Source organism: Heteronotia binoei, chromosome 1 (genome assembly GCF_032191835.1).
Source record: "Heteronotia binoei isolate CCM8104 ecotype False Entrance Well chromosome 1, APGP_CSIRO_Hbin_v1, whole genome shotgun sequence".
In the NCBI taxonomy this organism is placed as follows: Eukaryota; Metazoa; Chordata; class Lepidosauria; order Squamata; family Gekkonidae; genus Heteronotia; species Heteronotia binoei.
Genome location: NC_083223.1, coordinates 257,840,435 through 257,854,604, shown reverse-complemented (window position 1 = coordinate 257,854,604; position 14,170 = coordinate 257,840,435). Strand labels below are relative to the sequence as shown.

At 45.7% G+C, this 14,170-nt stretch overlaps 1 protein-coding gene across 2 annotated transcripts in view; it reads right to left on the bottom strand.

Annotated features, from left to right (window-relative positions):
• Positions 1 to 8,800: 8,800 nt before the first annotated feature.
• Positions 8,801 to 14,170, bottom strand: part of BSCL2 (BSCL2 lipid droplet biogenesis associated, seipin) — a 41,944-nt gene continuing 36,574 nt past the window's right edge. For both annotated transcript variants that reach the window (XM_060254154.1, XM_060254146.1), the window contains one exon: positions 8,801 to 9,145. In XM_060254154.1, coding sequence (XP_060110137.1) covers positions 8,985 to 9,145 — 161 coding nt within the window. In that variant the 3' untranslated portion in view covers positions 8,801 to 8,984. The remainder of the gene's footprint in view (positions 9,146 to 14,170) is intronic.

Here is a 14,170-nt window from a genome sequence, read left to right as displayed (position 1 = left end):
TTGAACTGCTGCAGAGGAAAAGTTTTATACCCTTCTCTGTATGACCTCATCCCCTGAGCTTCTTCCTCTCCCCACCCCTTCCCAGCCAGCAGGAATTAGCAAAAGGCAGCCAGAGGGGTGGAAAATCGCTGCTGCCCCATGTTGGGCCCCCCACTGCAGGTGTCTGCAAAGAAAACAAAACTGTGCCTTATAAGGGTTTTTTTCTTAGCAAGGTTTTCCCTCTCCCCTGTGAATTTGTGAGATTAACAAGAGAACTGGGGAAAGAAAGGAGGGGGAAAATTAGCCAGAGAAAAGGGAGACAGAAGGGTGGCACCCCTGAGGGAGAGATTCTTCCTGGAAGGTTGACTGGACAAGCAGAACACTCATCTCAGACAGACAGTTTTTGCTGCTGGCTGAGCTCTGACCTGGGGCTATATATTCACCTAGAGACCAGACACTCCACCCAGTCGCTAGGCAGAACAGCTCTCAGGATAGTCTTTTTCTCACCAGTACAGGCAAGCCTGCCAACTAAGGAAGATCATTAAAAGGTGACTTTCCATGAGTGTAGTATTCCCATATCAGAGATGAAGAACTGCCTCAGTCTCAGTTTTTTTTTTTTTTCATCTGTAAAAATGGACTACTACTCTGCAAATGAGGATGGTGGAACCCAAGGGCACAGTCTCTCAATCCAACAGGCATCACACAGGGTTGCCAGTCTCCAGCTGGGGTATGGTACATAAATTTGGAACACTCCGTGAAGGTTTTAAGTAATATATATATATATAGTCAAAAAAACAAAATTATCCACAACGTTTTTCAGATATTTAGAAATATTTTACAGTCCATTTTTCAAAAACAATATACAATGTTCTTTTTTTTTTTTTAGTTTGTAGGACTTCCTGAATTTCAGTAATTCTCAACCAGGTGTGACTGCAGTTCCCCAACAGGTGTGGCTGCAACCGGACTGCTTCCGTCCACTTTCGGAGTAAATCCTTCCTCAGGCAGTTCACCAAGGGATACAGTATTTCAATTGGCACTGCTCAGTCTCTCCAATGGATCTAGCATGGCTCCACACTTCTATTTGCCCTCAGCTTCTCTTGAAAGGGCTGCAAGTAGAATTTCCAGGTGGGGGCAGGGGATCCCCTGGTTTGAAGGCCCTCTCCCCACTTTGGGGTTATCAGAAATCAGGGAGGGGGGAGGAATGGGAAAGTCTGCTGAGCACTCTATTATACCTTATGGAGACTAGTCTCCATAGGATATGGAGAATCGATCGGTGGATATTGGGGGCTCTGGGGGGCTGTTTTTCGAGGTAGAAGCACCAAATTTTCAGCATAGCATCTGGTGCCTCTCCTAAAAAAAAAACCCACCCAAGTTTCAATACGGTTGAACCAAGGGGTCCAATTCTATAAGCCACAAAAGAAAGTGCCCCATCCTCCATTATTTCCAATGGAGGGAAAGCATTTAAAAGAAATGTTCCTTTAAATGTGATGGTCAGAACTTCGTTTGGAGTTCAATCATGCTTGTCTCAACCTTGCTCCTGGCTCCACCCCCAAAGTCTTCTGGCTCCACCCCCAGAGTTCCCAGATATTTCCTGTGTTGGACCTGACAACCCTACATCACCAAATATAGGGTGGTGCAGTGCCAGTAAATTTGCCAACTGCTGCTTGGGAAAACCCCTGGAGATTTGGGGGTGGAGCCTGAGGAGGGAAGGGGCCTCAGTGGAGTACAATGCCATAGATTCCACCCTCCATAGCAGTCATTTTCTCCAGGGGAGCTGATCTCTCATCTGGAAATCAGATGTAATTTTGGGAGAGCTCCAGCCCCCACCTGGAGGCTAGCAAGTTAGCAACCTTAAGCATTAGTTAGATCAGGACTTGTTAGGTCCAGTTCAAATCCCCACTCTCTTATGAAGTTCAGTTGGGCAATTTTGGGCTAGTAGTCAACTCAGCCTAACCAATCTCACAGCCCTGTTGTGATGCTAAAACAGGAGGAAGGGAAATTTATGCATGTTGCCAACAAAGTCTTGGAGAATGGGTGGAATAAACATTAGATAGAACAAGAGGTGCCATATTTTTCTCAGCCCAAGGCAGAGTTTCTGTGCTTGACAGAAAGAAGTGTGACATTAAACTCTCCCCCGCCCACATTACTGTGTCTCCAGGAAAATTGGATCCTGTTGAAAGTCAATCCCCTTTCCAAGCATTGAGCTGTGTAGGAAGCCAGGAACCTTAAATCAAACAGGGCGGTTCCAGGAGCAGAGGATTCTCAAGATGTACAGCAGCAGGTACCTGCTGGTTCCAAGACTAAGAGGCAAAATAGATGTGGGAAATAAGGAGCAATTAAAAAATATAATTTACAGCAGCCTGTATCATGCCTTGATTCCTGCCCCCTTCCCGGAGATCTAAAAGAGTCTAGAGTGGAAGGCGGGTGCACACACCCAATTTAGATTAGGAAAAAAGCAGTGTTATGGGTCTGATTAAAACCAGAGTCACTCACAGCACACACATACACAAGGGTTTTGAAGTTTTTGTACAAAAGGCCAAGAGATCAAATGATGTATTGCTTGTACCCTGTGCGATTTGATCTTAAATGATTGCACGGGAGAAATGCTAGCCAAACCTTTGGTATCCCTCCCACTTGTCACTTCATGAGAGTAAAACTGGAGCCAGAGTTTACACACTTTCTCCATCGGCTTTCAGAGCAAGGGGCAGGGAGGGAGAGGGATCCTCTTCATAACTATGGAACAGCACAATTGAAGAAGAGAAGCACAGCTGGTTTTTATACCCTGCTTTTCTCTACCCGAAGGAGTCTGAGTGCCTTACAATCTCCTTCTCTTCCTCTCCCCACATCAGGCACCTTGTGAGGTAGGTGGGGTTGAGACTGGCCCAGCAGGCTTCACATGGAGGAGTGGAACCCAGTTCTCCAGATTAGAATCTGCTGCTCTTAACCACTATGCCTCACTGGTTCTCAGTAAATGAATACCTTGGTGCAGTGGTTAAGAGTTGGGTGACCTAAGAACATAAGAGAAGCCATGTTGCATCAGGTCAATGGCCCATCCAGTCCAACACTCTGTGTCACACAGTGGCCAAATAAACCAGGTGCCTTCAGGAGGTCCACCAGTGGGGCCAGGTTACTAGAAACCCTCCCACTGTGCCCCTTCCAAGCACCAAGAATACGGAGCATCACTGCCCCAGACAGAGAGTTCCATCTATACCTTGTGGCTAATAGCTACGGATGGACCTCTGCTCCATATGTTTATCCAATCCCCTCTTGAAGCTGGCTATGCTTGTAGCCGCCGCCACCTCCTGTGGCAGTAAATTCCATGTATTAATCACCCTTTGGGTGAAGGAGGACTTCCTTTTATCAGTTCTAACCTGACTGCTCAGCAATTTGGGCCAGTCCTAGTTCTTTCAGAACTCTCTCAGCCTCGCTTCCTTCACAAGGTGCCTGTTGTGAGGAGAGGAAGGCAAGTGTAAACTGTGCCAAGACTCCTTCAGGTAGTGAACAGCAGGGTATAAAACCAACTCTTCTTCATATCCCTACACCATATTTTTCATGTCCCAGATTAATTTGTTCAAGTTATCCCCCCCTGACTGATCTCTTGGACCCTCGTTTTAAAACTCAGACAAACCCAAAAACCCTCTTTTTTCCTGAGTCAGAGGAAAAGACGTTCAGTCATAATTAAGAAATAAATGCTTCAGGATATGCCAGAAGGGACGTAATCTGGGACAGTGGAACATTAATTAGTTTTCAGAGAATTAGAGACAGACAATACGATTGACACATTTTAAAGGAAAATGAGCCTGCATTTCATTTGTGCCGAGTCATCGCCATGAATTTTCTGACTCAGCATTGGCAAGCGTGCATTCCTGAATGAATGCAGATGCCAGCAAATCAGGGCTTTGGATGAGGTTGAATCATCCAGCAAGTGTGATTAAGCTTCAAAAGAGCACCAAAGACCCCAAAGCTGTTCCTACTCCCCCATGCCCATTCTGCACTATGTGCTTGGCACAAACTGCACTGAGAATTCCATTGTCATTGCATCACTTTAGAATGGAGGGTTGGTCATATCTATTTTGTTCCAAAGAGACACCTTCCTCAATGCATGTAAGCTGCGGTTTGTGCTGAACAGAGAATAAGCAAGAGGTGTTGACAGGGGGAGGACTAGCAGGCATGGAGGAAAGGAAGCTAGACCGCCCCCCCCCCCCCATGTGGAAAGGCAGAAGTGGACAGGTCTTTCCAACTCAGAAATAAAGTTAATTAGATTTGAAGGGGTTGATCCTCGGCTTAGAGTCTGCTCTGCTTCCATATGGCATCTCATTAGTTTTTTCTACCTACTGGCAGTTTTGAATTGTGATTTTCATTTGAAGCTTTTTGTGTATTTTATGCATTTCTATGGTTTTGGTTTTTGCCAGCACCCAATTCATGTATCAAGAACAAACAAAAACTTGTTTCTGATGGGCAGAGACCTGCTTAATTGTGGGGCTCATTCCTTCTGCCTTGGGATTTCAGCCACAGTTCTAGCCCATTCAGAATTTCTTTTTAAGAGAAACTAAGAAATTAACACTTCCGCTCCTTAGGGCATCTGGCTCTGGACCTCCCACCAAATGGGAGTCTCCAGCAACTTCCAATCTCAGGCTGCCACACAAGGCAAAGCCACACTCACCAACAATTAATCAGCCCTGAACAATTTTTCATTTTCCATAGTACAGCCTCTGCTTTGCATGCGGAAGGTCCTAGGTTCAATCACCAGCATCTCCAGTTAAAAGGACCATACATTATGCTATGTGAAAGACCTTCTGCCGGAGGCCCCGGAGAACTGCTGCCAGTCTGAGTGGACAATACTGATCTTGAACCAAGGGTCCGATTCAGCATACAGCAGCTTCATGTGACATGCAAACTAAGCTCCTCACTATTTCTACCAGGAGAAAGACTGTGACCCCTGAATCTCCCAGCAGATTTTGACACCAATGACCATGATATTTTCAACCAGCTGGAGCAGGCCTTTCCCATCTGGTCAAGTGTCACTATGGTGCTAGGAGACAGCTGCTCAGCTCCATGACGCTTGTGGAATTTACTGCTACCTGGTGCTCCAACCACCACTGGTTTAAGTGCCTTGAGAGGAAAGTCAGTAGATAGTTGCTGATATACAAATGGATTCTATTAGCCATGGTATCTGATCTTCTTCCACCTAGGAAGGGGAACCTGTCAAAGGGAAGACTGACTTGCCAGTCATCAGCTAAAGCAGTGTGTCAAACTCATTTGTTATGAGGGCTGGATCTGACATAAATGAGACCTTGTTGGACTGGGCCACATGTGTCATAAAATGCCAGGTAGTGGAGATATAAACTTTATAATGGACAAACACAATTAAAGTTTAAAACAAAAAAAAAACATGGTTAAAAGATTAGTACTCTACAAAGGAAATGTGCTGGGTGAACTTGGTCTGGACACGTACATAGTGGCTTGTTATCCCTCATCTAAATAGTTCAAAACTAAATAGCAAGGCAAAAAGCTCATACCTTGAATAAAACTTCGTTGGCCTTAAAGGTGCTTCGTATCCTGTGTGATTGAGGGAACTGGGCAATGGAAGCTCTGACTCTTTCCGTCCCTCCCCAGGGGATGAGGAGGGGAGGAGCCTCAGCCAATAGGATGAGAGGCTTGGCTCAGTAGCTCTGTGTGATTGAGATAGCAACCCTGGGTTGCTCTCCCCCCTCCTCCCCAGAGGAGGAGCCTCAGCCAATGGAGAAAACAGAGGCTTTGCTCTGTAGCTCCTGTGTGATTGAGCAAGTCTGGTAAAGCAAGCTGTGATGCAGAAGGAAATGAGAGGGAGCAGCCTTGCTCACAGGCCTGATAGGAGCCCTCCGGGGGCCTAATCTGGCCCCCGGGCCATATGTATGACACCCCTGAGTTAAAGGGTAAGCAAATGCAGGGAACACTTCTAGTCACCCTTTCTCAAAAAGGATATTGCAGAGCTGGGAAAGCAACCAAGATGATTAGGATGTTGGAGCACCTTCCCTATGAGGAAAGGCTGAAGAGTCTGGGACTTTTCAGTTTAGAAAAGAGATGGCTAAAGAGGGGACATTATAGTGGTTTATGAAATTATGCACGGGGTGGAAAGAGTTGACTGGGAGAACTTTTTCTCCCTCTCCCAAAATACTAGAACTTAAGGACATCCGATGAAATTGATGGGCAGCAGTAGCAAAGCAAATATCTCTATTAGAGCCTAGTCCAGCACCCTAAATTTTTGTGTACCATCTTGAGCAATTCTGTGGAAAGCACAGAAATCACGTAAATAAGTGAACAAGTCAGCTCTACCCCCTGAAATAAGAAAATACTAAGGACAAGAAACAGGGAAAGGCTGTAACCTTCATACCCCACTTATAATGTTCCCTGAAGCACCTTGCTGGTCATGACCGGCAAGAAAGCTAGAACCACTTAAGTCTGTTCAACTGCAGCTATTCATGCTTTTACCGCCGCTTTGTGTTTGGCTTTTTTAAGACACGCTGCCCATGAAGCATTTCAAAAACTAAGTTATTGAAAGCACAAGTGTTAAATTACGTTGCCCCTCCCTGATCTGCCCCCCATCCAGGGTTTCCAAAGCAATGCAGCAGGGGCGGGTACCCCCCCCCCCCGAGAGCATTTCCAAGTGTTAGCAACACGATTCATCCACATTCCATCACAGACTTTTAGCATACCAACGAAGCATCCTGCCAGTTCTGGAAAGACACATGATCCACGTAGATCATCGCTGGAATGAAGCGCTGCCCGCTGGGTCCAGCCGTCAGACTTCCTCCCCACAGGGTGTGGAGCAACAGGGTTACAACCACCACCAGCTTGGAATCCGACCCGAGGGTTACTAGCCACCTGTGGAATGCAGACACCCCCCCACTTCTCCTTCCCAGCAAGGAGGAACCATGATCTTTTCCCCCCAAGCTGAATTGACAAGAATCCAATTGGGTGGGACCATCTGGACTTCTCAGGAAAAAAAGAATCCTATTAATCCAGAAAGCAGCAGGCAGCCAAGAAACATAACGACACCACCAGCGCTGGGCAAAGCCTGTCTGCATATGAAGTTGCCATAAACAGTGGCCCTCTGAAGAGTCAGGTGGAGAAACACTTCTCCCCTCCCCCCACCACCAATATCTGCTGCCACAGAGCAGGAAATTCCAGAAACTGAACCTAGGACCTTCCATGAGGATAGCAGGTGCTTTACCACTAAGACATAGGCCTCTCCGATACTAAAAATAAAATTTAAAATCCCCCCAAGTGTTAAAACTGCACGAAGACAGTGTTCTGCATCAAGAAGACAACTGCAGATGTATACCCCGTCCTTCTTTCTGAATCAGAGACTCAGAGCGGCTTACAATCTCCTATATCTTCTCCCCCCACAACAGACACCCTGTGAGGTGGGTGGGGCTGAGAGGGCTCTCACAGCAGCTGCCCTTTCAAGGACAACTCCTGCGAGAGCTATGGCTATCCCAAGGCCATTCCAGCAGCTGTAAGTGGAGGAGTGGGGAATCAAACCCAGTTCCCCCAGATAAGAGTCTGCATACTTAACCACTACATTAGTGGTGCACCATGAAGGATAGCTGGCTCCTTTGCTCTTCTTATGCCACCTGAAATATTATTTGGATGACTTTGGCTTTAGAGCCATTGCCCACATCTTTTTCGAGCACGCACTCTCAATCTTGAATGTGAAACTTGCTTCACTAAATGAAAAAAAATACAAGAGATTTTTTAGGACGCTAAATTCCACACCCAAATTCCACATTTCAGACTGGCTGCCATCCCACAGAAGTGCAACACACCTACACAGAAGGTCCTCTGCTCAGTTTCCGGTATCGCCAGTTAAAGGACCTCAGTTAGCAACTGCTGGGGAAGAGACATCTCCGCTTGAAATGCCAGAGAGCCTTTGCCAAACAGATGAGATGAAACTGAGCTAGGCAGGCCAGCATAAGAACATAAGAGAAGCCATGTTGGATTAGGCCAATGGCCCATCCAGTCCAACACTCCATCACACAGTGGCCAGAAAACCCAGGTGCCATCAGGAGGTCCATCAGTGGGGCCAGGACACTAGAAGTCCTCCCACTGTTGCCCCTCCCAAGCACCAAGAATACAGAGCATCACTGCCTCAGACAGAGAGTTCCAACAATACACTGTGGCTATTAGCCACTGATGGTCCTCTGCTCCATATGTTTATCCAATTCCCTCTTGAAACTGGCTATGCCTGTAGCTGTCACCACCTCCTGTGGCAGTGAATTCCATGTGCTAATCACCCTTTGGGTGAAGAAGTACTTCCTTTTATCCATTCTAACCCGACTGCTTAGCAGTCAACTTGACATAAGATAGCTTCCTACAACCATCTTAAAAAACTCTGCTTGTGTGTTTTAAAATGGAAGTTTCTAGTCCTTGTGACCCAAAGGCCAGATAATGTGTGGGCAATATTTTGCAGGCAGCAGAGTAATGTTTATGTTAAATGAGGAAATAAATATGTCCCTAATGTAGGTGGGTTACATAATTTTTTCACAACACAGTCCATGCAATTTTCATCTGCAACGAGCAGACAAATACCCACAAAGCTGCCTTCTACTGCATCAGACCCTTGGTCTATCAGGGTCAGTATTCTCTACTCAGACTGGCAACAGCTCTCCAAGGTCTCAGGCTGAGGTCTTTTCACATCACCTCCTGTCACATCCTTTTAAGCGGAGACGCCGGGGATTGAACCTGAGACCTTCTGCATGCAAAGCAGAGGCTCTTCCTTTAGCTACAGCCCCTCCCCTCTCTTCCCGTGACCCACCCACTCAGCAGACACCAGTTCACCTTAATGGTTAGCAGATAAATTTTTATTAAGTTACAGTGTCTCCGGGCATTAAGGGGGAAAAGGGGCTGGAATGTAAACACAAGCTGGGAGCCGCAGCTTCCCTGGGACAAGCAAGGCCTGTGCTGGGCAATGCTAGTGGAAGTGCAAATACCAAGGGGGAGGGAGGCTGAGCAGCCAGGACCTCTCAAGAACTGGAGCAAACACTTCTCTGACGGAGTTCTGCCCCCGGCGAAGGGGCTCTTCCTTCTGACGGCAGCGGACTCGATGGTGCCTTCTCCTGGGAAACAGTTGGGAAGTTGGCCTCTGCGAGCAGCGAAGAATTGTCCACAGACTCAAAATCTGTCTCTACAGAAAAATAAGGAGACATGTTTTCTACACAGCGCTTTTTGAAACAGTTTCTTCTTCTCATGGACCGCCACAAAGACAAATAAGTGGTTCCAAGATCAAGTCAAGCCTGAAGTCTCCCCCCCAGAAGTTAAAAAGGTGAAGACCGTAGATTTATACTCTGTCTTTCTCTCTGAATCAGAATCTCAAAGCAGCTTGCAATCTCCCTTTACCTTCTTTCCCCACAACAGACATCCTGCAAGGTAGGTGGGGTTGAGAGAGCTCTCACAGCAGCTGCCCTTTCAAGGACAACTCCTACAAGAGCTATGGCTGACCCAAGGCTATCCCAGCAGCTGCAAGTGGAGGAGTGGGGAATCAAACCCAGTTCCCCCAGATAAGAGTCCGCACACTTAACCACTACACCAAACCACAAACAACCAAACTGAGGCTATGGTACTTTGGTTACATTATGAGAAGACAAGGGTCACTGGGAAAGACAAATAATTCTAGTAAAAGTTGAAGGCAACAGGAAAAGAGGAAGAGCCACCATGAGATGGAGGGGCGCAGCCAAGGAAGCCACAGGCTGCAGCTTGTAAGACCTGAGCAAGGCTGCTAACCACAGGACATTCTGGAAGTCAGTGATTCAGTGTCACCATGAGCTGGAAGTGACGTGACAGCCATTTGCACACACAGATTATTCTTAAACACAACAGATGGCAGGCTGAGTAGGGCCCTCCCCTTATCAGTCCTTTTTTTTTTTAACAAGGAGGGAAGGCTCTCCTTCCCTGGAGGTTTTTAAACAGTGGCTAGATGGCCATCTGACAGCAATGTGGATCCTGTGAATTTAGGGGGAGGTATTTGTGAGTTTCCTGCATTGTGCAGGGGGTTGGACTAGATGACCCTGGGGTCCCTTTCCAACTCTATGATTACTTTTCACCTTACAACACTATTCAATTTAATTTTATGTATTATTGTAATTTCACAAGAATGCTATAAAGAAATCAGACAAATTGTTTGGGCAGCAAAGTGAAAAGCAGTACAAAAAAAATCCCTGCCCCAAACAATTGACAGCTGATTCAGGACAACATGATAGAACAGGAGATAAGCTAGCAGCAGAGCAGAGGAACATTTAAAGGGACCGTAGCACAAATGAACCTCAACAGCATTTTGTCTGCTGTGGTCGATTTGACCTTGCAATTTCATTTATGTTAAAAAAAAATCTCCCCGAGTCCTATGGTCCCTTCTGTTTTCAGACAACGGGGAAAACTTGGGAATGCAGTGAGAGGGCAGCAGAATAATTAAAGCTGTGAACTAATCAATGACAGCAGTTTCAGTCTGAAACAGCTAAGCACAGATGGAAAAGGTTTCACTTAGGGACTTCATATGTTAAACCTGGCTTGAACTCAGCACTTTTTTTTGAGCAGGAACGCAGTTCTGGCTGGTTTGGTGTCAGGCGGTGTGACCTAGTATGCAAATGAGCTCCTGCTGGGCTTTTTCTGCAAAAAACCCTGTGTGAAACAATGGTGATGTCAGGGGGTGTGGCCTAATATGCAAATGTGTTCTTGCAGGGCATTTTCTACAAAAAAAGCCCTGCTTGGACAGAACGTGGAAAGGAGCTGGGATGAGGCATTCTGAAGGACTAGGAACTAAAATGAGCCTTCTGGTGCCTTTTTTTTCAAATCTCCATGCTGCATTTGGAAAGCAGACTGTGTAACCAGCGCAGAAAGAATACTTCCTGTGAAGTCATCTCAGCTTTTGAACTCCTGCTCTGCAGGGACTCTGCCAGTCCACTGTCATCATTTAATAATCATCACCTTTTGAAGTTTTATTCCCTCTGGATCGCTGCAGGAACTGACATCGCTGATGTTGCTTTGTCACTTCCAAACAACTTTTTAAAATTTCATTTGAAGTTTGAAGGCAGGGTACAGTTTTTAAAACAATAAATTTAATATCCTCAAGCCTCGGCATACAAAATGTACATTATGTATGTTCTAAGGTTACAGACAAAAAAATAAGTAAATTGACTAATGCCTGGGAATTTATAGAAATTATTCTGAATTATTTGATCTGTGGAGCTATGAGCCAGTAATCCTTGCTGGATTAAGTTTCGTATTCTGTTTTGAAGAAAGTTTTGTATGATATGACCTCTCTCTAGGTGATACCATTGAAGAAATTTATTCGCACTTTTTGCCGTCTTCCCCTATAATTTTGTTAGGTGTCAACTAGATTTGGTGATTATATACAGAAGTAAGATGAAAGGGTGTAATTAAAATTAATTTGTATTAATAGCTGAACCCTTTTTCATGTTTGGTATAAAATCCTGGGGCTTTTTAAAAAACTCACATGGGATAATGCAAAGCAAACCACACGTACACATAAATACGTAGAAAGCTGCCTCATACTGAGTCAGACCACTGGTTCACCAATGTCAGTATTGTCTACTCAGACTGACAGCAGCTCTCCGGGGTCTCAGGCAGAGGCCTTTTACATCACCTAATGCATGGTCCTTTTAACTAGAAATACCAGGGATTGAACCTGGGACCTTTTGCATGCAAAGCAGAGGCTTTTCCACTGAGCCAGTCCCTCCCCAACCATTCATCGGGTGACATCCTGATGCTTTCCGTCACTACAGTTAGTGAAGAACAGATGTCGCTGAAGAAGACGATGACAACGACATTGGATTTATATTCCACCCTCCACTCAGAGTGGCTCACAATCTCCTTTATCTTCTTCCCCCGCAACAGACAACCTGTGAGGTAGGTGAGGCTGAGAGAGCTCTCTCAGAAGCTGCCCTTTCAAGGACAACTCCTAAGAGACCTATGGCTGGCCCAAGGCCATTCCAGCAGCTGCAAGTGGAGGAGTGGGGAATCAAATCCAGTTCTCCCAGATAAGAGTCCACACACTTAACCACTATACCAAACTGCCTTCCATAGTTCTCACTCCACAGAAACAAAAGACCAGAAATGCTTAGAGCCAGTTCGGTGTAGTGGTTAAGTGTGCGGTCTCTTATCTGGGAGAACCGGGTTTGATTCCCCACTCCTCCACTTGCAGCTGCTGGAATGGCCTTGGGTCAGCCATAGCTCTGGCAGAGGTTGTCCTTGAAAGGGCAGCTGCCGTGAGAGCCCTCTCCAGCCCCACCCACCTCACAGGGTGTCTGTTGTGGGAGAGGAAGGTAAAGGAGATTGTGAGCTGTTCTGAGACTCTTCGGAGTGGAGGGCGGGATATAAATCCAATATCTTCATCTACCTCACAGGGTGTCTGTTGTGGGGGAAGAAGGTAAAGGAGATTGTGAGCCACTCTGAGACTCTTCGGAGTGGAGGGCGGGATATAAATCCAATATCTTCATCTACCTCACAGGGTGTCTGTTGTGGGGGAGGAAGGTAAAGGAGATTGTGAGCCGCTCTGAGACTCTTTGGAGTGGAGGGCGGGATATAAATCCAATATCTTCTTCTTCTTCGATACTTCTTAAACCGTCTTGGGCAGTCGACATTAGGAGCATAGACAGGGCATACCATGCAGCTGGATCATGGGAAGTTTCTTTTTTAAAATTTGTGACATGACAGCTAAAACTGGGAAGATGTTTAGAACTGGAAAGCATCCAGTTAAAAAACACTAGTGGAGGCCGGCAGTGATAGCAGTCCAAGTGAGGAACCAAAAAGGTTAGCTGCAAACCAAATGAAGGGCCAATAATTAAAAACTATATGTAAACTCTAAACTATATGTAAACTCTAAACGTTATCAGAAATACATGTATTTATTATCAATTGGTTAAAAACATGTATGGGCTCAACTTTAGCTTCATCACAGAATAAAAATACAATTTATACAAAAGGCAACTATCATGACCTGACACATTTCGGCCCAAATCAGCCATGTCTGTTCATAAAGGCCTATGATACAATAGTAAAAAACATTGTACAAAAATATACAAACTCAGCAGGGGTGGCCAACGGTAGCTCTCCAGATGTTTTTTGCCAACAACACCCATCAGCCCCAGCCAGCATGGCCAATGGTTGGGGCTGATGGGAGTTGTAGGCAAAAAACATCTGGAGAGCTACCGTTGGCCACCCCTGTGATATAGGACCAAGAAAGGAGTTTTAAAAAATCTAATATAGATAACACAAGACAAAAAGATGTTTATGAGGTCTCCTAGAATCTAGCTTTCAGGGGGTTTTTTGTAGCAGGAATTCCTTTGCATATTAGGCAACGCCCCCCCCCCCCCGGATGTAGCCAATCTTCCAAGAGCTTACAGGGCTCTTCTTACAGGGCCTACTGTAAGCTCCAGGAGGACTGGCTACATCAGGGGTGTGTGGCCTAATATGCAAAGGAGTTCCTGCTACAAAAAAGGCTCATTGCATACATGCCGAGTGATGTTTCTTACTGTATGCCTTTCAACCTTGGTCCAGGGAGCACAAGTGTAGACTACTGATCAGAGCCATGGATGTGAGGATATATCATAGACTGTGAGGATAACATGGAGGAGAACAATGCAAATCACTTTAGGTCCCTATTGGGAAGGAAAGTGGGGTATTAAATATTTAAATGATTTCCAGAGTGCCTAAAGGAGCCATCCATGGGACAGCTTAAGGAAGAATCACAGAGTTGGGATAGCCATAGAAGGCTGTCTAATCCAACCTCCAACTCAATTCAGAATCAGCCTAAAACATCCCTGACAAGCATTCATCCAGCTGCTGCTTGAAAACTGCCAGTGAGGGGGAGCTCACCACCTCCCCATAGGCAGCTTGATTCCACCACTGAACCACTCTCACTATAAAAAAAAATTCCTTAATACCCAGCCAGTAGCTTCCCACCTGTAAATTAAACCCACTATGGGGAGTCCTCTCTTCTGCTGCCAACAGCCCCCTGCCCTCCTCTAAGTCTTCCAAATATTTAAAGATGTCCATTATAAGGTGCCAAAAGCTTCTGTACTTAAAAAAAAAAATGAGTAAATGACTGATTGTTCTATTTCTTTGAGAACCTACTAGGAATGTTGCTGACCTAGCAATGAAAAGCTGACTACAGCTCTGCAAGGCACTGGAAATCAGT